We start from the raw sequence: 25,378 nt of genomic DNA on the forward strand, positions 1-25,378 counted from the left end.
CATATCCAAACTGTTTGTTTGGAAAGCATGCCTGGGGAATAAGAATGTTTATAAGGATGAGCAGGTAGAAGTAAAAAGGTTGTCTTTTGACATTTCAGTAATCCCTTCCAGCCCTGGCTTTACTTAGCATTTAGGCCATTTGCTGGCAGGAGAAACTGGCTTTTTCACATATGCTATGTGTCATTTTAAATTGAGCATTGGTTTTCATGGCTGATGATCATTGTACATACAGTGAAATTCTAGAACCATTTCTCATCTAATTTAGTTTCCCAGACTCCTGTTTTTAAATAGAAAAAATAATGCAACAGACTTGACCTACCTAATTACGTTAGCGAGGGTCATTCAGAAAAGCTATGCAAGTGTTCAGCTCTGCAGCTTTCAGTCCTTAAGAATGCTAGCTCTGAACTCGACTTGATCCAAATCCCAGCCCTACTTTAGTCTTTTCACTCCCCAATTTTCTAATCTGTAATATAACGTAATATCTTCCTTGTAAAATTATTAGGAAATTATGTTATTATGGTTAAGCAATATAGATCTATAAAGAAACTCACTGGATATTCTATAGTAAAGACTTTGGTTCTCAGGCTTTCCAATTTTGAGATTTCTAGCTAATTCTTAATCTCAATTTTATTTCAAAAACTTTTTTCCTTATGTTTTTCTTGGTTTGAGACAGGGGATTGTTATTTTGGCAGACTGTCCTTAAACTCTTAGCTATCCTGCTGCTACACCCCCAGCTTAGATCGCAGGTATGCACTGCTGTGCCTGGCTTATTGTCAACTTTTACTTTTAGTTTAGACTCTAACCTGGGCTAAGTCAATTTTATCTTTTTCTTTAAATGTACTTATCTTCTCTGGTGCCTGCTGGACCCCTCTCTAGCTGAAAGTTTGAGAGCGCTTGGGCATTTTCCATCACTTGTACTCGGTGACTCAGTGCTGTAGGTTGATGCTGTTACAAGCTGGACGCTTCTGTTCCTTTCCTTCGCCAAGCCTGGCCCTCACTATTTTTGTACTACATTCACAGACTAGCTCCATTTCTAACTATGCTTGCTCCCATACCCTGTAGCTGACATTAATTTTGTAACATTATTTATGTTGTAATAACATAGCATTTATTTGATAGCCATTCGTACTTACAATCTTTTCTGTTTATTTAAATTCTTGTGAGGCAGAAAACATCTTTACCTCGCCTTTACACTCCGATTCTCTAGAACAAACAGCTACAGCTAGTCCAAACTGCATATGTTTAACTGAATTCAGTGTTTCAGTTTCCATAATTTTCCTGCACTGTTTCGATTCTCATACTTTCAATGCTTTTTAAAATATATTTTCTGTGGCATTCTTAAGAGCTACTTCAGGCTAGCTCCTTCCTTTTTTTTTCTACACTCAATTAGTATAAAAATTCTGAAATTGTAATCCAGTCAGTCACCTGTCAGCATCTGTGGCAGATTGAATCCAGAAAACACGGAGAAAAGACCATATTCAGATGGTCAGTTTCCTGTGTAAAATAGTGTAGTGTTGCATCTAATCTATGCCTATTCTCCAGTGCACTTTAAATCATCTCTAAATTATTCATAATACCTAGTATAATGTAAATGCTATAGAGTTGTTTTACTGCATGACTTAGGAAATAATGACAAAAAGTTATAAATGTTCAGGATAGCCCGGGGGGGGGGCGGGTCCTCCTCACTCCGATATTTTCCATCAGTGGTTGGTTAACTCCACTTTCTTAGAACATATTAGAATGGAGGAACAGCTGTCCACTAGAATATTTTGAACTTGAATTATTTTAAGGAGGATTTTTTGTTATGTAAAAAAGCAGTTCATTCTTAGGATGAATAAAGATTGAACAACAAACACTTATGAGGCTCTTGGGAGTGGGAATAATGGTACTGGGAATTGAATAGACAGCCTCACACATCCCAGCTAAGCACTGTACACTGAGCTGCCCTCTACCAGCCCATACATAGTAAATGCATTGGTACTATCTTTAACTCTGGCTTGTTTACACTGCCACTGAATGACAGGCTTGGAATCTTTACAGTGTCTTTTCGGCGTCCGTGCATTTACTGTGTTCTTACTGAGGTGCTGGCTGATCATTGCCTCTCTCTCTTTCTATGTTTTTCACTTGTACCATTCCCATTTGAATTTGTAAACTTTCTACTTCCAGGGTTAAAGAGATGGCTCACTGAGTAAGAGTGCTTGCTCTGCAAGCATGGGATTTTAAGTTTGAATCCCCGGATCCATCTAAAAAGCTGGGCATGGACAAGTGTAGCTGTAATCTCAACATTGTGGGGGTGTAGACAGACAAGCTATATGGCCAGCTAGTGTAGCCTGAATGGCAAACTTCAGTTCAGTAAGAGACCCTGTCCCAAGGCAATAATGCATAGAGAGCTAGAGGAAGACTCTTGAAGTCTTGCTGTGATCTGTGCATGTGTGAATATAGGTGGGTAAACCCATATACTCACCTGTTTGCAACACATGTACAACACACACACACAAATTTTAAAATAAAATAAAAATGTTCACTTCTGCCAAGATTATCCTGAGTTTAGACATTAAAGTGTGTGTCTTTTTTCTTAAGATTTGTGGTGCACGCACACACACACACACACACACACACACACACAGGTTTATTTGAACCACTTGTATGCAGGTGCTTGACATAAGGGAGATAGGTTCCCTGAAATTGGTACCACAGGAGGTTCTGAGCCACCTGATATAGGTGCTGAAAACTGAACCCAGTTTTTCTGGAAGAACAGTAAGTGCTTTTTAAACTATTGTGCCACCATCCCCCTGAACTATGTGTTTTTGTGTTACTTAAATACATTTTCAATGGCTGCTTTAAAGTCCTTGTCTGTCATCCTCAAAACTGCCGTCATGTTTCCCAACTGGTGTGTTGTTGCTGACTGCCTATTTTTCCTCTTTCCTTAATGTGTGCCATGCTTTCTTAGTAACTTTTAATTGTATATAACACATTATGGTACATTATAGAGATGTTAAGGCCTATCTCTTCTGTGGAATATTGAATTTTGTTTTTATAGGCAATTCAGTTAACATCTGGTCATCTTGAGCTTGTGTAGGTGTAGGTGTGGTTTGATTTGTTATTGAGATCTCAGAAAAACCATCTTTATATTGTTTCCTCAGGGTCTAGTCAGAGTTTGTCTTAATTCTTTGTTGGGGTTGATTGAGAATAGGCATTACTTTGAATTGCCTTTATTGATAACATAGCACATGGCCTTTTTGATATCTTAAAAGCCTGTCAGGGAGTTAAACCAGTAATTATAGCTATCACCAGTCTGGCAATTACAACATCCGTAAGCATTCTTTGACTGTTTATTTGCTGTTTTTATTCTTAACCTGAGTTAGGTGCTGTCTGATAAACCATGGGTGCGTCACTCCAAACACTCACTGTTGAACTTCAACCAGCGGCTGACAAGCTTGCCCAGCCGGCTGAGACTTCCCCTGTGGCCTCTGTGTTGTAGGCTTGCTAGGATTAGGATGACCTTTCCCACCCTGGGATTATAAAGAATTCGTTGTTTTCCTGAGGATATGTATAGGGATAGGGTTTGAATTGTCTTAAGTGTGTCTATATAAATGATACAAGGACTGTAAGTTTATTACATGTTTCTTCACGTTTCCAAAAGCTGTTCCTAACAGTATTTAATAACTTATCCTTTCTCCACTGACTTAAAATTGCCCCTCATTATGCCAACTGTTAGACAGTGGTCTGTTTCAGATCCTGTTCTATATCCTGGTGTTTGATTTATCAGGTCCAGTTTTGATATGTTCACTGACCAAATCACTAGTGCCATTGTAGAATAAAGTGGCTAAATAACTGCAATTAGAGTCTAAGAAGAGGAAAAGGTGTGGAAGCAGAAAACAATTATAGTAATGGTTAAAAGTTTTTCAGATGTTCTGGAAACCATAACCCACAGATCCTCCAGCCTACACTCAGAAGACACATACAGGTACAGGTACACTACAGCTCGACACAGAGCTAGAAAACAGCAAGGCGTCATACAGAGGACAAGAACAACAGCAGACGTCTATCTAAACCTTCACCAGTCCGAGAGTAACTTAGCACTGTGTTCACGTACTGAAAGAAAGAATGTCAGCATAGAATTCCTTGCTCAAAAATGAAGACATAGCCTATAATCCAGCACTTAGGAGGCTGAGGCAAAAAGCATGAGTGAGGCCAGCCTGAGCTACAGATTAAAGGACCCTGTGCCAAAATACACACACACACACACACACACACACACACACAAACACGGATGGCTAGCTAAAGTTAATTGCCAGCTAACCTGTTTTGAGCAATGTTTATCTCCCTTTATTTATTTATGTAGAGGTAGGGTCTCACAATGTAGGCCTGGCTGGTCTGCCTCTGTCTCCCTAGCGCTGGAATTAAAGGCACGTACTACCACTTATGGGCAGAATCCTTTTTAAAATAGTCTAGTTTCACACAGAGTAATAGATTCCCCATGGTGTCGTCACACACGAGTCATTATGTTTTGTTGTGATTTGGAAATTAAATCTATAGAAGAAAACAAGAAGTTCCAGAAACTTTAAATCCGCTAGTAATCATTTAAAGACACACACACACACACGATATTTATTACTGCAAAGGGTAAAAAGTGAGTAAAGCGCATAGACTAAAGTAATATTCCAGTACTTGTTTCTGATTTTGAAGTATGTGCCATAGTAATGTGTTAACATTGGGAGAAATTTAGTACAAAGCATCTGAAGTTTCTGTACTTTTTTTTTTTTTACTTTTATGTAAATATAAACATTCTAAAATTTAAAAATAACTTAAAATAAGTGGTATTGTTTAAAATAAGAATGTGCTATGGTTCTATACTATTTGTCAAAGTAAAATGGCATAAAATATATAAAAAGAAATTAAATTCTACTGTGTCCTCATGCCATTTGTGAAGCAATAAAGTAGTATTTTAAGGCAGATTGTGTTGTTAAGATGTGTGTTGTAAATTCTAGAGTAGTGGTTCTCAACCTATGGACCGCAACCCTTCCCCCTTCTAGGGTTGTATATCAGATATCCTGCAAATCAGGTGTTTACATTGTAGTTCAAATCAGTAGCAACACTACAGTTGGATGAAACAATGACACAGTTTTATGGCTGGGGTGTCACCTCAACACGAGGAACTGTATTAAAGGGTCACAGCATTCAGAAGGTTGAGAACCACTGGTCTAGAGCAATCTGTAAAAACAAAATGGAAACACTAAATGCTGGAGATATGGCTCAGCAGTTAAGAGCACTGACTGCTCCTTCAGAGCACCTGGGTTCAGTTCCCAGCACTGACATGGTGGCTTACAACATCTGTAACTTCATTTCCAGGGAATCGAATGCCCTCTTATGGCTTCCAAGGGCACTGTAAACATACACATAAAATTTAAAAGTAAAGAGAAAATTAGAGATGAAAACACTAGAAAAAAATTTTGATACAAAAAAACTGGAATCACAGATGGGACAAAGGAAAAATAGCACTATAGTAATTTTAAGTCTGATTATAGCAATAACTGCATTAGTATGAGTGGCATAACATTTCAAAAGCAAGGTCATGGCAGGGCCCAGACATTCCAGGAAACACTGAACCGACACCATAGGCTACATGCCCGGCCTGCACCAGGCTGGATGCAGAAGCAAGCAAGTATGGCAGAGTGATGGGAGAGAAAGTGAGCAAATAGGTGGTGGAGAGAAGAAAAACAAAGAAAAGCCAAGTGGTTTATGTGCTCTGAAAAGAGGCGAAGCTGTAGTGGAGACACAAAGGCAGTTGCTGTTCTTGCTTCTTGAGAAACAGTGAATTACACTGCCCATCAATAGATCCAGCAGCAAATGCAAGTGCCAGTGGACCTCTGCCTTCTTTCTTTGAGAAAACTGACTGTTCTGTGAGTCACTGTGACTCCCAGAACACATGTCCTAGCCCAGGAGGAATAGTACCTGCAGAGTGAAGATCCACAACTTAATACATCTACTCAATTCTAGAGCTGACATAAGTGAGCCTCCCTGAGGGTATGAGAGGAGAACTGACCCCACCCCTTATCCTGGAAGTGTGAGAGAGTTGACCCTGGTAGAAGGGGTACATGTGAGCCAGTCCCGCCTCTTGCTGGTTGCCACAGACAGAGTGTTGGCCTCACCCCTCATCTGGGCATTGTGGAAGAGCTGGCCCTCAAGGCATGGGTACAAGAGAGCCGGTGGACAGACCAGCTCAGCTACCACCTAGGCCCAGATCCAGGACTTTGAGGTAGCCTATCCCTACATCTCCATCTATGAACTGCACATGGAGGGGACAGTCTTAATGCTGCAAGATCTCAGTGACACAGGACAACAACAGAATATTCAGAGGAGTCCCAGTAAAGATCTAGTATAGAAAGTGTAGCAGAAGCTAGAGGCCTTGAACCAGACCAATGACTCACTGCAGTGAACAGTTACAAGTGAAGCGGTGTGGACAGAAGGGTGTATTTTGTGACACTGCAGCTACCACAGAAGAGATGGGGGTTTGTTTTGTTTTGTTTTGTTTTGTTTTGTTTTGTTTTGTTTTGTTCTGTCTATGGAGAGAGGTTACAGAGGTGGAAGACAGACATGGGGGGGAGGATCAGAGAAATGAGCGGGATTGGGGTACATGATGTAAAATTCACAAAGAATTAAGAAATGTGGTTTTTAAAAAGCAATAATCATGAAACTAAACTAAAACATAAGTAACATAGGTGTGTGTATTAGTCACTGATCTTTCGCTGTGAAGAGACTGTGACCAGTGCAGCTCTTTTAAAAGAAAATATTTACCTGGGGACCTGCTTACTGTTTTAAACGTTTAGTCCATTATCATGGCAGCAGGCTGCTGTGCTCCTGGGGAAGGAGCTGAGAGTTGATACACAAGCAGAGAGTGGGTCTGGTGTGGGCTTTTGAAACTTCAAAGCCCACACTCCTATGATACAGCTTTGCAACAAGGCCACACCTACCCTAACAAAGTCATACCTCCTAATCTATCTAAATGTTTCAAACAGCCCCACTCCCTGGTGAGGAAGCATTCAAACGTATGAGCCTATGAGGGCTGTTCTCATTCAAACCACCACTGTACATATTGGATATATAAATAAATGGAATATGTGTTTCATTTATGTATTTTAATATGGACAACTTCCCAAAGTAATATATAGTTTCTATAGACACAAATATATACTGTCCAATAGCACTTATTTGAAATTTCAGAAAAGGCAAAACCAAGCAAGTCTGTGGCTGCCACAGTCAATAGAAGGCAATCGACTGACAAGATAGCAGTGCTGAGGATGATCTGTGGTATCAGGATGGCAGCAGACTGTGCAGTTTCTAGGACTTACGTTATACACTGAGAATGTGTGGGTCTTAATGTGTGGAAGTGCTCTCAGCCACACGAGAGAACTGTGGAAATGTAAGAATGAACAAGACTTAAATAAGCTGAAAAACTCACACGTGCAAAACAAAATACCCTAAATCAAATGTAGAATGTTAGATATTCATATGATGTTTAAAATAAGCTTTACTCATCTACTGCACTTATAATGTTTAAATTACTAGGTGGAGCTAAAACGACAATACAATGACCACCACTCAAAATCGAGAGGCCTTCTGCCTGGCCGTCAGTGGTATGAAATTCAAGCATACCGAGCCTTGAATCAGGCTCTAGGCAGGTGAGTAAATTAAAATGGATTACGGTATTACTGTCTGTGGTTTTGTCTATGCCCAAGGAGAGGAAGTCACATTTGCTACTTTTAAAAATCAATGTGGTAAAATTATATTTATAGATCAGAAGTGGGAGTTGAAAACTGTGGCAAGGACTTTGCCAACTGAGACATCCTAGCCTGTGGAATAACAAAAAATTACTGTCTCAAAATTGAGTTTTATTGTAGGACATAAGATTCCAGTGTATAAACACAAAGTAGATTTGTGCAAACCGGTTTAAAAATTAGTACGCTCTGTATGTGACATTACAGTTATCCACGCAAGCTTTTGTTTTCTAGTGGAGCTATAAGATGTTCAGGTAATTCAAATAAAAGAAACAGAGTCCTGACAGGAGGACACTGTAACATATTTAGGGTTCATCAGGAGATCTGTAACTAACCCTTATCTGAACCAAACAGATCCGGAAAAGATTTTTCTCAGGTGTTGGGTGCACTCACATTGCACAAAGTTGACAAGATTGTGTTTGCATTCATTTACATGAAGCCAATGACATAGGACATTGGGTAGGACATTCCTGGAACACATCTCTCATGCCACTCTCAGGACTTTGTGTGAACTCTTCAGAACAATTACATTGTGAAGCTGCTGCACGGCTGCCTTCCTAGCTGGACGGTCCGTCTCCTTGGCACCCAGTCACACTGCATGTTTTTATTGAAGGCTCTCACTTTCTCTTCCCGATGACTGCCTGTTTTCATTTGAAATTACAATATTCAGCTAATAGTTTTTAGGAAAGCTTGAATGTAGATTTTTAAATTCTTAACTTTCATTTGTTACACTTATTTTTATAAAAATAGGTGTTCTTCCTCCAATGATTTTTCTATTACTTTAATATACATAACACCTGAGCTTCAAGAAAACTTGTGAAGTCCAGGTTCCCTTTGCCTTCTTATGATCTATAAACTCTTTGTACATATTATCACATTTGGTTCTTCAGTTGATAACACTAATAACAATGCAAGTTTAATTTTCTTGGTTTCTTTTCTTTTTTTTTATAGATTTATTTATTTGTTTGTTTGTTTATTTATTTTATATGAGTACACTGTAGCTGTCTTCAGACACAACAGAAGAGGGCATCGGATCACATTACAGATGGTTGTGAGCCACCATGTGGTTGCTGGAAATTGAACTCAGGACCTCTGGAAGAGCAGTCAGTGCTCTTAACTGCTGAGCCATCTCTCCAGCCCAGTTTGTTTTCAAACTGAAACTGAAACTAAATTACGTTGCTGAGCTCACATAGTTATCAAGTGGTCCTTCACATATTAGCCCCATCTGCACTTTTGAAGCTACAGACTTGCTTTTTCATCCATAACCCCTACCTCTATCCTCTAACACTTTCACCATTACACATAAATATATTATTATTAAACCTATCATATTCTGGCATGACTTTACAGTTGAAGTCATGTCCTATGTGGGTGCCTTCTGTTTCTTCCCCTGGAGCTATCTATACTCTAGCAAACACATGAGACTGTATGTTTTCCTGTTGTAGCATATATCCCATCATCAGACAGTAGCTTGTTTATGTGTTGTGTTCCTTCCCAGCATGCGTTCACACTTGCACTCTCAGCAACCTCCTGGGTCTCAGTGTGACCTGGATGCTCCAGATTTGCTCTGCACATGATGGGAATGTAATGTTTGCTGCTTTGCCACTGATCTGCAAAGGACCACAAACGTCATGCATTTGAGTATCAACATACAGTACTGTGCCATTTTTCATAAAGAGCATATACTTTTAGTAATAAAAGCTTTTAAGGGCTGGCAAGATGACTCAGTCGGTAAGAGCACTGACTGCTCTTCTGAAGGTCCTGAGTTCAAATCCCAGCAACCACATGGTGGCTCACAACCATCCATAATGAGATCTGATGATGCCCTCTTCTGGTGCATCTGAAGTCAGCTACAGTGTACTTAATAATAAATAAATCTTTGGAGCAGAGCAAGTAGGGCCAACCAGAGCGAGCAGAGGTCTTAAAAATTCAATTCCTAACACCACATGAAGGCTCACAACCATCTTACATACATTTAAAAAAAAAAAAAAAAAAGCTTTTTAATGAAAAAATAACTATCAAATGAATGTTTTGTGTCATTTCATAAAGTTCATGTGTGCTAACTGATATAACAATGCACTCTTACGAGACACATAGAAAAACCGAAGTAGCTGGAGAGATAGATGCCTGAGAGGTTAAGAATGCTGGCTGCTCTTCCAAAGGTCCTGAGTTCAATTCTGAGCAACCACATGGTGGCTCACAACCACTTGTGATGATATCTGGCGCCCTCTCCTGGCATGCAAGCGTACATACAGGCAGAATGCTGTATACATAATAAATCAAAAAGAAAAAGAAAACAAGAACCACCAACCCCCAAAAGAAAAACTGAAGTAAACAGAAACCAATTGTGTTAATGCTGTGTGTGCATATGGGGGAAGAATATGGGTTATGTGCCCATGTGGAGGCAAAGACTGACACTGGGTATCTTCCTGTCACTCTCCACTGTATGTTTTGGATGGGGGGGGGGTGTCTCTCTCATTAAATTTGGAGCATAACTTGGAGTTATTTAGACCTACTAGCCAGAGAACTCCAGGATGTTCTTGGCTCTGCCCAGCCCAGCCCAGCCCTGGGGTTACAGGACTATGCTACCATCCTGGCTTTTATGTAGGAATATCAGCTTAGGTTCTCATGCTTGCCCCCATAAACATTTTACCATCAGAGTTATCTCCCCAACCCCTTCTTGTTACCTTTTTTAAAGGCTACAATGAACATTATAATTATCTGGAGTAATAAAGTCTGAAATATAACAATAGCCTTCTGAAATATACCAGATGGTTTAACAACCAAGTCACAAGTAAGCGTTTTCTCACTCGCCTGCTTCCCTTAAAGTATAATATCATTTTTCAGGTGGTCATGATTCATTTGAGCAAGGCCATATGAAAACAATGGAAAAAATGAAATCTTCTTTCTCTTAAATGTTTTGTTAACTTAAATACCTCTACCGAAAGCTACTTTAGACATAAAGTGAACCCAAAATAGATTTCCCTGCCTTCCTGTTGGATTGTCACCACCATTCTGTAGTGGTGACAGTATAGAACCTCCTCCTGCCCTGCCTTATATTATAGGATCTGTTGTCCTGGAACCTGTAGCTTACTTTAAAATATGTGAAAGAAGAATGTCATATGAATTAAAAAATTTAACTGCAAAAGTTAAACATTTATTATCTTCATTCTCTCAAAAACCTCATCTCGGTGTAGGAGTAAAAACATCATATGACAAAGAGTGAGGGGAGAGCAGCAGTCAGAAATGTCATCACCCTTTAATACTGAAAATCAATTGAGAGACTAGATGCTTAATAGACTAAATTGATTAGTGACACATAGCTAATACACCATTTTCTTAATTATTAATTAATGTTCTTAATTTTCTCCCCAAAAATCTGGCTTTATTTTCAGTATTTTATTTCCCCCCTTTTTATAGATGTATTCGGCACAAAAATGATTGGGGAGCTCTTATTCTAGTGGACGATCGCTTCAATAACAATCCAAACCGCTATATATCAGGTAAGAATTTCAGTTTAAAGTAAAAGTGACTAATATGCTTTGTGTTTCCTTAGTGGTTTAAAAAGAAACCGCTATATGAGATCTGCTTATTTGTATAATACATAGTGTTTGTAATATAATACTAACTGTAAATAATATTGTACATTAAGTCTGTAGAACTTGAAATCTTATCCCTGAAACTTTACACTAATTGGCCATTTCACCTTCCCCCATACAGTAGCAACTGCCATTTCTCCTTTGAGTTCAGCAACTTCAGTGGCTCATGCAAAGTTGAGTCCTGCAGTATTTGTGCTGCTGTGACTATCATGTTTCACTTAGTATACCTTCCTCAAGGTTCTTTCCACCTTGAAGTATCCAATTGGACTTCTTCATTGTCTCTGGCTGCATAGTACAGTGTGTGCAGGGTACATTTCTGTCCATCTCTAAGTGGGCATGTAGGTTGCTTCTACCTCTGACATACTGGGGACTACAGCAAAGATGGGCAAGTGGACACTTTATCATATTTAAGAATGAGGTCACTAGATCCCATATAAGCTCTAGATCAACAGATATCTATGAAGAGCAATATTTTGAAGATTTCCTCTTTTTCTCCTATGATTTTTACAGTGTCAGACTTAGGCTTAATTAGAATACATTTTAAGTAAATTTTTGTGAGTGGTTAAGAATAAAGATCTAGTGGTGATGCATGCCTTTAATCCTAGCACTAGGGAGGCAGAGGCAGGAAGATCTCTGTGAGTTTAAGAACAGCCTGATCTACAAGGGTAGTTCTAGGACAGCCAGGGCTACATAGGAAACCTGTCTTGAAAAACCAAAGAAAAAAAGAAAAGAATAAAGCCCCAATCTCACTTGTTGTATATGCATGTCCTGTTTTCTCAGCATCTTTTCACCTCTTTCTTTTTGGTTTGTGTTGAGGTGCCCCCGACCAACCGCCAGCATAGCTGTAGCCATTTTGTTCCATGCCCACCATGGAACAACTATTTCATATTGTTTCTATATATGCCTGTCATTGATGCAGAAAAATAACTTGATTCAGAGGAGGGTCATGCTGACTATATGACCATCTGAGGTTTGTTACTCTTAAACTCTACAACTATAAGCTTCACATAGGACCCATCAAGTTAAAGGTCAACATGAACTGTTATGTTGAAAATAGCTTGAATCAGGGCCGACCACCAGGCACCTCATTGTGCTCATTGTGGGTTTTGCAGTTTAGCCTTTATAAGCTGGCCCTGAGAAATGTCCAGCACAACCTTTGTGCTCTTGAGCCTGAGCTGTTGCCCTGGTGGGTCAGTCGTTTAGTATGTGTTCCATACCATCCCTGTCTGACTGAGATCAGTGTTCATGTGGTCTGTGGAATGACTCCTGAACCCCAACAGTTTTTTGAGTCAGTGCCTTTTTAGGGAGCAAAAGTTGGCCTGAAACTTATATATAACCCAGCCTGACCTAAACGTGAGTTTCTCTTGCCTGAACCTCCTAGTGCTGTGATTATAGGTGTGGTGTACCATTGGGCCTCGCTGGAAATCTTGATTTTATTTTGGGTTTTTTGTTTGCTTGTTTGTTTGTTTGAGGTAGGATCTTACAATATAACTCAGACTGGTCTAGAATTTACTATATATAATTTAGGCTGGCCTGAAATTCTTGCCTTTCTACCTCTGTTCTTGGTGTACAGGGCTTATAACCATGTTTGTTACTGGCATATGGAAAAGCTATGTTTTTTATATGTTAATTATGTATCCTACTGTTGTGTGACACTATTCCTAGGAAGACATGAACAAAAATTTACTTACTCAGCCAGGCAGTGGTGGCGCACGCCTTTAATCCCAGCACTTGGGGGGCAGAGGCAGGCGGATTTCTGAGTTTGAAGCCAGCCTGGTCTACAGAGTGAGTTCCAGGACAGCCAGAGCTATACAGAGAAACCCTGTCTCGAAAAACCAAAAAAAAAAAATCTACTCACTCCAGATAGGGAACCAACAATAGGCCAAAGTAAGGATACTACCAAAGCCCAACCTAGTGAGCCACTGGGTTTACTTAGGTTATTTACAGGAGTGGGAATGACCCAAAGACCGCTGCCTCACCAAAAGCCCACCCCTGCATGGGTGGAAACCAGGCTCACTGCTCAGCCTGCAGGCACTCAACAGACTGCAGAATACATTTTCCAGGTGGCTCTGTTGGTCTGAACCTCTTCCAAGCTGATTGGCTGGAATCTGTCTCTTTGGGCAGCTCAGGCAGTCTCTGCCCCTTCCAGGCAGCTTGGCTGGTCTGAGAGTATTTTTCAATAGTTCTTACTGCTTATATACACTTGGAGGAGGAGGAAGCTGGTATATCCAGTCAGTTTCAGGAACTTCAGAAGCCTTTGAGCTGTTTGCTTCTAGAGTAGATAGGAATGTTATACCTCTCTTTAAAACAGTGGTCCTCAACCCGTGGGGCACTTTGGGGGTCCAAAGACCCTTTTACAGGGGTCGAATATCAGCTAACCCTGCACATCAGATATTTACAATTCATAACAATAGCACTGAGAATATTTTTATGGTTGGGGGTCACCACAACATTAGGAACTATGTTAAAGGGAAAGTTGAGAATCATTGCTTTAGAACATTCTGTGTTAGTGAGCTTCCCTCTTAGATGGAAGGTTTTTATCTCAGAGGAAAATGCTACACAACACTTGGCACTCTACTAAACATTTGTGTGTATGTGTGTCCAGTGTGTATGGAGGAGGGTGTTCTTGTGTGAATGTGGGCACTCACATGACATGCATGTGTAGAGGTTAGAGTACACCCTGGGATATCTGTCCTCACCTCTACCTTGTTTAAAGCAAGGTCTCCATTATCCCACTGTGTACACCAGTTTAGCTGGACCAAGGACTCCAGGGGATTCTCCTATCTCTGCCTCCCATTATCGCTGTAGGAGCACAGGGATTGCTCATCTGGTTTTCACATGGGTTCTGAGAATTAAAACTCGGTTCCTCACTGTTGTATGGTAAGTGTGTTTACCCACTGAACCATCTCCCCAACCCAAAAATTTACTTCCCTTTCACCAATGTTTATTTTAAAGTTGAAAATCATCCCTTTTAGATGGACAGTGGTGGGGCACGCCTTTAATTTCAGCATTCAGGAAATAGAGGCAGGAGGCTCTCTGAGTTTGAGGCTAGCCTACTTTACTGAGTGAGATCCAGGACAGTCAGGGCTACACAGAGAAATCCTGTCTTGAGAAAGGGGAAAAAAGGAAAGAAAGAAAGAAAGAAAGAAAGAAAGAAAGAAAGAAAGAAAGAAAAGGAAAGGAAAGGAAAGGAAAGGAAAGGAAAGGAAAGGAAAGGAAAGGAAAGGAAAGGAAAGGAAAGGAAAGGAAAGGAAAGGAAAGGAAGAAAAAAAAAGAAAGACAGACAGAAAGAACAAATTCCCCTTTTAAAATTATGTATGTATCTATATATTTTATACTAATTATTTTTTATACTTTTAGATTCTGTGCCAAAATTAAGTGATTTGTGATGCTTGGATATAGCTCAGTGGTCAACTACTTACCTAGTATAAATGGGTCCTGGGTTCAGGGGGAGGAGGCGTCATTACTATACTTAGGTATTTGCTAACCACCTACATTTACCTTCATTGGCAAGCTGTACTTGAATGCACAACTGTGTTCCTTTTGCCAGTTATGAAGAAGATCTAGTCATGAACTCCCTCCGCCTTTGTTAATCTGGGAAAGCCTTTATCTCACCTGCAGTTTGATGGACAGTTTTGTCAGATACAGCATTGCTAGTCAGTGGTTAGGGCTTTTCTTTCCAGCACTTTGAATGTGTCATCTCATTCCCTTGTAGCCTGTGAGCTTTCTCCTGGGAAATCCAGGCAGTCTTTGGAAGTTTACTTGCTTTTCTCATGCTGCTTTTAAGTTTTCTTTTGCTTTGTCCTTAGACAATTTGATTATATTTTATTTTATTGCTCCTTTTAAGAGAGAGCCTTACTCTGTGTACCAAGCTGGCCTAGAACTCGGTGTGTACTCCAAGGTGGCCCTGGACTTGTGGCAGTTTGTCTACTGTGGCTTTCCAAGTACTGGCATTACAAGCACGAAGCCATTTTGCGTCACTAAACTTTTTGTTTTGTTTTTGTTGTTTTGAGACAGCCTCTTCTTACTCTAGAGCCCAAGCTGGCCTAGAACTCACTATGTAGACCAGACTGGACTCGGAGATCTATTTACCTCTACATCTAGAATGTTCTCATTAAAGGCATGTACGTGTGTTTTGTTTTGTTTTGTTTTGTTTTGTTTTGTTTTGTTTTGCTTTGAGGGCTTCACACAGCTTAGACTGGCTGTAAACCTATGGGTTTACAAGTCAAGGTTGTTAGACTCAAATTCCTGATCCTTTCACCTTTCTATAAATGGACTTCCCAAGAGTCCCGAAGTACGTGCTCTCCTCTGCTGTTTTTTTCTCTCTGTGATGATTAATTCTCACGTGCTCTCGCTAACTCCCTCCCTCCTCTCATCCTTTTCATGGTTAGCTTGCTCCTGTGATGGAGCTATGCCCCATGTGTCTTTGTAATGTTGTATTGGTCTCTACACTTTTGATTAAAAGCAGTCAGCCACCTCTCAGTTCTTAATACACCAGCTTCACACAGAAAGACCTTCACTCATCAGCCCTGCTAGGCGTCTGGTAGCCCTTGGATCTTTTGTTTGGATCTACTGTTTCTGGACTCGCCTGTGTGCATGCCTGATCAGATGACTAGTTTCTTAGCCCTTTTCTTTTCTTTTCTTTTCTTTTCTTTTCTTTTCTTTTCTTTTCTTTTCTTTTCTTTTCTTTTTCCTTTCCTTTCCTTTCCTTTCCTTTCCTTTCCTTTCCTTTCCTTTCCTTTCCTTTCCTTTCCTTTCCTTTCCTTCTTTTTTTTTTTTTTTTTTTTTTTGAGACAGGGTTTCTCTGTGTAGCCCTGGCTGTCCTGGAACTCACTTTGTAAACCAGGCTGGCCTCGAACTCAGAAATCCGCCTGCCTCTGCCTCCCAAGTGCTGGGATTAAAGGCGTGTGCCACCACACCCGGCTTCTTAGCCCTTTTCATCTCCCTGGATATCAGAACCTCTTGTACATGCTTGTCTGCCTCTTGTGTTGTGAGGCCTCTTAAGCAGCAGCGTGCTCCCCAACCAACTCCTTTGTTCTCAGTGGCCTCTGTGTTATGTACTGTCTGTGGTCCCTAATGACTACGACCATCTAGTCCTAGGCAGTTCTCTAAAAAGCCAGCATCCCTGATACACCAGTCTCTTTCCTGAGGTACCGCTGGGCTGTACAGCCTGTCTCCTATACTGTCATTCTGGAGCAGCCGCCCGCTGTCGGCTCTTTTGTTCTTAGTTGTCTCCAGGCATGAGTCTGCCTGTTCATGTCAGCATTTCAAGACAGACAGAACAGAAGCAACGCTTCAGAACTTTGGGGTTAGTCCAGTCTTCTTCCCAGGGACGTCACTCCTAGCCTCGTGGCTCTGTTCCAGGAGAGGGACTATGGTGAGAAGGCTCCATACATTTTCCTGCTTGTGTTGATGCAGCTGGTTTTGCACTAGCCTGGGTTCCAGAACTTTTTAACTTGTTTCTGGATTTCTCATAAAGGGATTTAGTCCACGAATTATTGAATCCATAGGAGGAACGTGGGATCTGGGGTTTCCTGTTCTGCCATCATAAATCTTTTGTATTTTATGGCTTCTATTTTTATTACTTGTGTGCGCAAGTGTGTGCGTGTACATGGGGATACAAATGCACATGTGTATGGCGATACAAATGCACATGCCTCAGCTGTGGTTTCTCAGAAGCCATCAGCTTGATTTTGAAATAGGATTTCTTTCACTGGCCCGGGGCTTGCTCATTAGGCTAGACTAGCCAGCCACCGCGTCCCAGGGATCTGCCCGTTTCCACTTCCTCAGCACTGGAATTACAAGTGTGTGCCATCACTTCCAGCTTTGTTATATGAGTTCTGAGGACCACATTCAGGTCTCTGCATTTGTCAAGAAGCACTGTATTGACTGAGCCGTCTCTCCAGACCTCCATAGCTTCATGTTTAAAGATTAATAGTTGGAGTGAGCATTGAATCACGAGATCAAACATGAATAATTCCCACTACCTGGAAGACTAATCTTTGAACTTTTAGAGTCATCAACTATTAAACCAATTATTATTTTTCAGTTTATAAAATGTGATATGTAATTTAATATAGCAATATTTTGTTTACCATTGTCAAAGAAAAGATTTTTCCTCAAAAATGAATTGTTCAAAAAATTCTAAATCTTTTCACTTATGTAAGTACATCTCTTTTGGCTTCTTGACTGATTTATTTCCAAGTTTTTTATTATATTTATTTGCGTGTTTCTTTAAATATGTTCCATTATTTAGAAGTTGACTTAAGGGGCTAGGGAGATAACTCAGTTGGTAAGTGCTTGTAATGCACACTTTAGCACCAGAGTCTCCAGCACCCACATAAAAGCCTGATGCAGGGGACACTTCTGTAACTTCTGTGCTGCAGGGAAAGAGGCAGGCAGATTGCTACAGCCTCGCTTGATGGCCACGCGAGATAACCAAACTGGGAAGCTTTTGATTCAGGGAGAGACCCTGTCTCAAAAAATAAAATGGAGAACAATCTCCAATGTTCACATATATAGTCATGCATTCAGTTGTGCACGCACATATACCATACACATACACAGAAAATGAAGTTCATGTTAATCAGAGCAAGTATTTCCTAGAGGGAGATACAGAGCACACGGGCAGATAAGTGGGTGTTACTTAACCGATATTCCACGCCCATGGTTTTCATCCAGCAGTGACAGTCCCTTCAGTCGACATCAGAAACACGCTTGTTGTCGGAGCTGTAGTGCTTTTAGGGTTTTCCCCTACTGTTTTGTGTCTTAACCAAAGCAGCACCTCAGACTAAGCATAAGACAGAAACACAAAGTACTAGTGTTTAGTCAGTAGGTGGAGCTCAGACTCTGCAAGTGTTCAGAGACCAGCAAAGACAGCTTGTGCTGAAAAGACTGTCTTTGATTATAAAAAAGTCAAAATGAAGAAACTATAGTACTAAAATTTTCCAGTTTCAGAGAATTTCACATTTTCATTTTATATCATTTTTTCAAAATAAAGTTAATGTGAGTGCTTTTTTAAAAATACTCACATTTTTATTTCATAGCTCAGATTTGTTAATGTTTTAGAATCAAATCTTTCCCAATTTCTAGATTATTTTAATTTCTTTTTTAGACATTCATAAATTATAAAGTGTTTTCATAGTTTGGTAATATTAACATGATGAATAAATTTAATGGCAATTTTTGCTTAAATTCAGTTTTCATAAATAGATAACTCAGAAAAATTCTGTTTTAAGAACACAAATATACAGAAGGACTAGAGAGATGGCTCGGTGGTTCAGAGCACTGGTTGCTCTTTCAGAAGTCCTGAGTTCAATTCCCAGAACCCACATGGTGGCTCAGAACCATCGAGAATGGGATCTGATGCCCTCCCTGTTCTGTCTTTCAGACATACAGGAAGGCAGAGCACTCATATACATAAATAAATAATTTAAAAAAAAGAAATATACTTGAGATTACAATATAGTAATTTAGGTTACATGGGGCCTTGTTTTATCTTTCTGAAGTTTATAAATCCATGGTGACGTTTTAAGCAATTTGTTGCAGGGCCAGGGAGATGGCTCAGTGGATAACATGCTTGCTGTTCAAGCCTGTGGAGCGTGAGTGCGGATTCTCAGCACATGTGTAAAAGCCAACTTCAGTTGTGCACAGTTGTGATACAGAGCAGGGAAGGGGATGAGCAGATCTTGGGGACTTGCTTGGCCAACCAATGTAGCCAAAACTGTGACCTCAAGGTTCAGTGAGGAAAGGCCTTGTCTCAAAAACCCAACATCAGCCTCAGACCTTCATGAGCACACTAGCCACATTCACATGTGAATAGACAGACAGACAGACAGATAGATTTTAGAAGCCTAATTGTTAAAAAGACAGTGCTTTTTTTTTTTTTTTTTTTAGCATTATCCAAGGAACATTTATTTTATGATAATTCTGGGCATTTTTTTTATCCAAATAATTTTTATTTTGGTGTAAAACTAACCACACTACAAAACACCTTAAGCTCTTAATATGGTTCGCTTTATACAGTTTCATATACCATTATAACATCCCTGATCAAGTCATATCTCTTTCATTCACTATTGTGTAAATAAATAACAGCGTACATAGACATGATTTTTCCAGGACAGTGTTGCTTCTTCACTTCCACAGTAGTTTAAGGAGTGAGTAGAAGAAAGGACAAAAAAAGAAAAAAAAAAAAAAAAAAAAACCCAGCTTTGAGACTGGCATCTGGAATTCATTTCTGGAAAAGGAACCAGATTTTGATAGATGACATGGAAAGTTGTGTTACAACTGCTTACCCTGCATGGTACTGATAGGCAGTACTTGAGGGGTTTGGATGGTTATTCTGCCCATCATTACTGTTTAGGAACATGTATGGTGTCGTGTTAGTGAGGGTGCCATGCTACATGTGTGGATGCCAGGGCACAACTTGGCAGGGTTGGTTCTCTTCCATCTTTACATGGGTTCCAGGGGTTGAACTCAGGTTACCGGGCTTGCACAGGACTTATACACAGAGTCATATTGCCGACCCAGTTCTGATAGAACTAAATGTGTCATGTTCCCCAGCTCTCCTCACCTGAGCAGTACAGACAATTCCCAATCTACAGTGATTCAGCTTTGCAGCACTGTGAAAACAACACACATTCAGAAGAAAGGGCACTTCAGAGCGGTTTGCCCTTTTTCTGGCTGGTGATCAGTGTGTCCTGAGATGCCAGCACCAGCAGTGAGCTGCAGGTCGCCGTGTGTCCCTTGATCACAGCAGCAAACAGCTGGTGCTCTGCAGTGCACTGTGTGATTAAGCTCTGACTGTGACTTACGAACACTACCTGCATTTTCAACTTTCAATACTTTGAAACCAATGATTTATTTATCAGGCTATAATCTCTTCATAACTCTTGTGCATGAAAAGTATCATATTAAAAGATTGGAAGCTATTCCACATGTTGAAATGCAAATGAGGTTGTTTCACTAGAAAAGGTAAAGTTTGTCTTTACTACATGAATGTTTTGGTAACTGAGTAACCAGTGTCCCCCTTGGACCTGCTGTTTCAGGACTTTCTAAATGGGTGAGGCAGCAGATTCAGCACCATTCAAGCTTTGCAAGTGCCCTGGAGTCGCTGACGGAGTTCTCCAGAAGACACCAGAAAGTTACTAATAGATCCAAAAAAGACGAAAAATGTACAAAAGACAATGAGCCTACCCTGGAAGTGTCCTGTTTGGAGGATAGCACTTTTACAAGTGTGTCAGAATCAAGTCATCAGTCACCAGAAAACTCGACAGAAGAAGCAGAAGTGTGTATCCAGGAGCTGCAGTGTCCCCAGATGACTACTAAAAACCCCTCAATACCAAGTCACGGCACTTCCAGAAGGAAGAAAAGTATGTTAAATTCTGCCCATTTACAGTAGACAGAAAAATCTTCTATTATGTAACAGTGAAATGATAATGGTTTAGGTGCACATTAATTTCCTAAAATATATGGGTTTATGACATAAAGTTTTCACAAAGTAATACTAGGTATGCTTGAATGAGAACAGATTTTTTTTTTTTAGGATACCAAAGTATATTTTTGTGGTTTCCATTGGCTTTGCCACTTATATAGCGAGATTGTCAATGCCACTTAACCCTTTAAGTTATAATAGAAAAGTGGATATCCCACCTACTTGTCCCTCTGAGCTGGAAACCATCTAAACTGTCCCATAACCCCTAAAGAAATAGCCATAGTCATTAAAAGTCTCCCAACCAAAAAAAGCCCAGGACCAGATGGTTTTAGTGCAGAATTCTATCAGACCTTCAAAGAAGATCTAATAACAATTCTCTTCAAACTATTCCACAACATAGAAACAGAAGGAACACTACCCAGTGCATTCTATGAAGCCACAATTACGCCTGTACCTAAACTGCACAAAGACCCAACAAAGAAAGATAACTTCAGACCAATTTCCCTTATGAATATCAATGCAAAAATACTCAATACTCACAAACTGAATCCAAAAGCACATCAAAACAATCATCCATCGTGATTAAGTAGGCTTTATCCCAGGAATGCCAGGATGGTTCAATATATGGAAATCCATCAATGTAATCCACTATATAAACAAACTCAAAGAAAAAAAAACAACACATGATCATCTCATTAGATGCGAGAAAGCATTTGACAAAATTCAACACCCCTTCATGGTTAAAGTCTTAGAAAGATCAGGAATTCAAAGCCCACACCTAAACACAGAAAAAGCAATATACAACAAACCAGTAGCCAAACTGACTAAATGGAGAGAAACTTGAAGCAATCTCACTAAAACCAGGGACTAGACAAGGCTGCCCACTCTCTCCCTACCTATTCAATATAGTACTCGAAGTCCTAGCCAGAGCAATTAGACAACAAAGTGTGGAGCAGAAACTGAAGGAAAGGCCATCCAGAGACTGCCCTACTTGAGGATCCTTCCCATATACAGTCACCAAATCCAGACACTATCGTAGAGGCCAAGAAGTGCATGCTGACATCCTGATGTAGTTGTCTCCTGAGCAGCTCTGCCAGAGCCTGACATATACAGAGGCGGATGCTTATAGCCATCCATTGAACTGAGCACATAGTGCCAATGGAGGAGTTAGAGAAAGGACTGAAGGAACTGAATGAGTTTGTAATCCCATAGGAAGAACAATATCAACCAACCAGAGCTCCCAGGGTCTAAACCACCAACCAAAGAGTGGTCCCACATAGAGGGACCCATGGCTCCAGCTGCATATGTAGCAGAGGATGGCCTTGTTGGGCATCAATGGGAGAAGAGGCCTTGGTTCCATGAAGGCTCGATGCCCCAGTGTAGGGGAATTTGAGGACGGGGAGGCGGGAGTGAGTAGGTGGAGTGAGGCAGGAGGATGGGGTAGGGGGGATAGAGGGTTTCAGTGGGAGAAATTGAGAAGGGATAGTATTTGAAATGTAAATAAACAAAATATCCAATAAAAATGCAAAAAAGAGGAAAGAATAATGTTATAAAGTATTAGAAATCATGGTCTGTACCAGGGATTGATGAACCTGTTGGCTTGTGTTGTGTTTGAAGTTTAGTGCAACTATTCATTTGCTAATTCTAGAATAACCTACTTCAATGGTTGAAGCAGACATAATATAGACCACAAAGCCTAAAATATTTGCTATCTGACTTGTAACAACAACAACAAAAATCAAAACCTGCCATATATAGTGACTGGATATAATTTTAATTTGTGTATCAATGTAGCTTAACATACCTATTCAAATAATCTGTGCTATGTGCCTTTAAATAAATATCAGAGTGACTTCAAGGCTATTACAGTGGTGGTCTAGAAATCTAGGGTCCACTTCTGGTCTTACATGCTGACCAGCTCTGTAATTTGACAAATAGCACACATAGCTTCACAAGTATCAGTGCCCTTATTTTTCTTAACTAAGAAGGTTAGGTTACCCTTGGGCAGATTTTCTTGGTCACTAATGAGTGGATTTTTGAGGCAGATTTGTCCTTTTTCTCTTCCCTCTTTCAGTGCTGGGGTCTGGCACACGCTAAGGCATTGCTCTACACCGAAGGGCTTTCCCAGGCAGGGCCTGTTCATCCTTCACTGGGTCATCTTCCTCTTTTTATCCTTCTTCCTCTTGTGCAGTGTTGTGGTCTCCATTGTGTTTATATGATCATTTGCAAATAGCATTATAACTCAGGACAGGAAATACTGGAGACCCACTGTTCTCTTCAGGGTTAACATTCTCTCCTTTAAATTCTAAGATGAAAGTGGTAGTAGGTATTGAACTATTGCTATTAAAAAAATATTTCTAATAAAAAATACTTTGGGCCTGGCGGTGGTGGTGCATGCCTTTAATCCCAGCACTTGGGAGGCAGGAACAGGTGGATCTCTTTGAGTTTGAGACCAGCCTTGTCTACAGAGCAAGTTCTAGGATGGCCAGGACTACATAGTGAGCCTGTCTCAAACAAAAATAAAATGAAATAAATACACTTAAAATAATAGTTACTGTTACTATTATAATAGCAGCAGCACAGAGTTGACAATTTAAATTTTTGTATTCTTAGGTGATCCAGGACTAAGAGGAGAGTCTCTTCAGACAATGAAAACAGAAAAAAATGAGATTTCCCGATCTTCAAGCCCAACTTTCGGAAAGCAAACAGAGCCAGTCAACTGGCCTATCTTTAATTCTCTAAGACGGCATTTCAATAGTAAAGTAAAAAATTGCACACCAGTACTCAAGTCATCAAAGAACCATGCCCCTGGTTCTTCCACTTTCAATAAAACTGCTTTGCCACTCACAGGTAAATGTGTGCCCTCAAACGAAACAGCAGACACATCACTGGGACCTTGCCTTCAGTCAGAAGTCACAATTTCACCAGTGAAGATTAAAGCTACTCCTGCTACAAATTATTCCAAACAGGTGTTCTGCTGTGAGAAAGACCTACTCCCGGATACTGAATTGTCTCCAGGAACTGAAGAAGCCAAGTGTTCCAGCTCAAACAAAGCTGCTGAAACAGAAGTGGATGACGACTCTGAGTGTTTTACACCTGAACTTTTTGATCCTGTCGATACCAACGAAGAAAACGGTGAACTGGTTGAAACTGATAGATCAAGTCATAGTTCAGATTGTTTTTCAGCGGAAGAGCTTTTTGAAACTGCAACTGGATTTGGGCAGAAGTGAAAGTCGAAGGTTACACAGACACATAGTTGAATGGAGTCACACATAGTGGAAGAGAGCAGCGCTGGCAACTTGTATAAGTGAATTAGATCTGGGGAAACTCATGAATAGACACGAGGGCCTGTAAGCAGTGGGGGTCTCCCTGGAGTTAGCTGATGCTGGCGGGCTTTTGTTAAGCCTTGTGTAAATAATAATTTGTATACTGGATAAATGTTATCATTTTAACTTTTAAGATATATTCTTCATTGGAATTCATTATCGGATTTTAAGTATGTTATTTCAGAAATACAGGTTTTATTCTAGAGTTTTAAGTAATCGATACAAAGTACTTTCCTCTGATACTTAGTTTCCTGGGACACTGATAGTCTCACACAATTACTCATATTTTGAAGTTCACTTAATGTAGTTTCATACTGATACAGGAAAATTAATCTCAGTTAAATCGAGGCTGGAGAGATGGCTCAGTGGTTAAGAACACTGACTGCTCCTCCAAAGGTCCGGAGTTCAAATTCCAGCAACCACATGGTGGCTCACAACCATCTGTAACAAGATCTGATGCCCTCTTCTGGAGTGTCTGAAGACAGCTACAATGCACCTACATATTATAAATAAACCTTAAAAAAAAAAAAACTCAGTTAAATCTAGCCACACTTTAGCCATATGTCACTGTGTATTTTAATTCACAGGCTATGTTTTTTAAAAATCATAGTTTATCTCAATAACCTTCCTTAGATCAGGCATAGAGCACACAGCTACTATCCCAGCACGAGGAAGACAGGTTTACAGCCAGCCAGGGCTGTGGAATGAAACCGTTTTAAAGTCAAAAGAAAAAAAACTGATTAAAATTAGTTTACTAAAAAAATTAAAGGGAAGAACATTCATATTTAACTGAAGTTGGGGTTTTGTTGATGTAGTTTTTTGCTAAGACTAAAATATCAGAAACAAAATTCTATGCAGCTATAGAATACCATTTGGAATATTCTAAATAGCAGTTCTAATAATTTCACTTTACTGTCCTCATAGAAAGTGATGTGCCTCAACCTCTGGCCTCCATACACAAATACACAGATCCTAGCAGTACCAAAGACATACTGTACTGGCTGGTTTTGTGTGTCAATTTGACACAAGCTAGAGTTATCACAGAGAAAGGAGCCTCCCTTGAGGAAGTGCCTCCATGAGATCCAGCTGTAAGGCATTTTCTCAATTAGTGATCAAAGGTGGGAAGGCCCATTGTGGGTGGTGCCATCTCTGGGCTGGAAGTCTTGGGTTCTAAAAGCAAGCTAGGGAAAGCAAGCCAGTAACATCCCTCCATGGCCTCTGCATCATCTCCTGCTTCCT

The 25,378-nt window shown here is 40.1% G+C and overlaps 1 protein-coding gene across 1 annotated transcript in view; it reads left to right on the plus strand.

Moving 5' to 3' along the window:
* Brip1 (BRCA1 interacting DNA helicase 1) overlaps positions 1-24,196 on the plus strand; it is a 128,350-nt gene extending 104,154 nt beyond the window's left edge. The window contains exons 16-19 of the mRNA XM_021177469.2: positions 7,570-7,682; positions 11,199-11,281; positions 20,428-20,751; positions 23,427-24,196. Of these exons, the coding sequence (XP_021033128.1) occupies positions 7,570-7,682; positions 11,199-11,281; positions 20,428-20,751; positions 23,427-24,043 (1,137 nt within the window). The 3' untranslated portion in view covers positions 24,044-24,196. The remainder of the gene's footprint in view (positions 1-7,569; positions 7,683-11,198; positions 11,282-20,427; positions 20,752-23,426) is intronic.
* Positions 24,197-25,378: the final 1,182 nt, after the last annotated feature.

This window comes from Mus caroli, unplaced genomic scaffold (genome assembly GCF_978045245.1).
Source record: "Mus caroli unplaced genomic scaffold, Mus_caroli_1 scaffold_13, whole genome shotgun sequence".
Taxonomy (NCBI): Eukaryota; Metazoa; Chordata; class Mammalia; order Rodentia; family Muridae; genus Mus; species Mus caroli.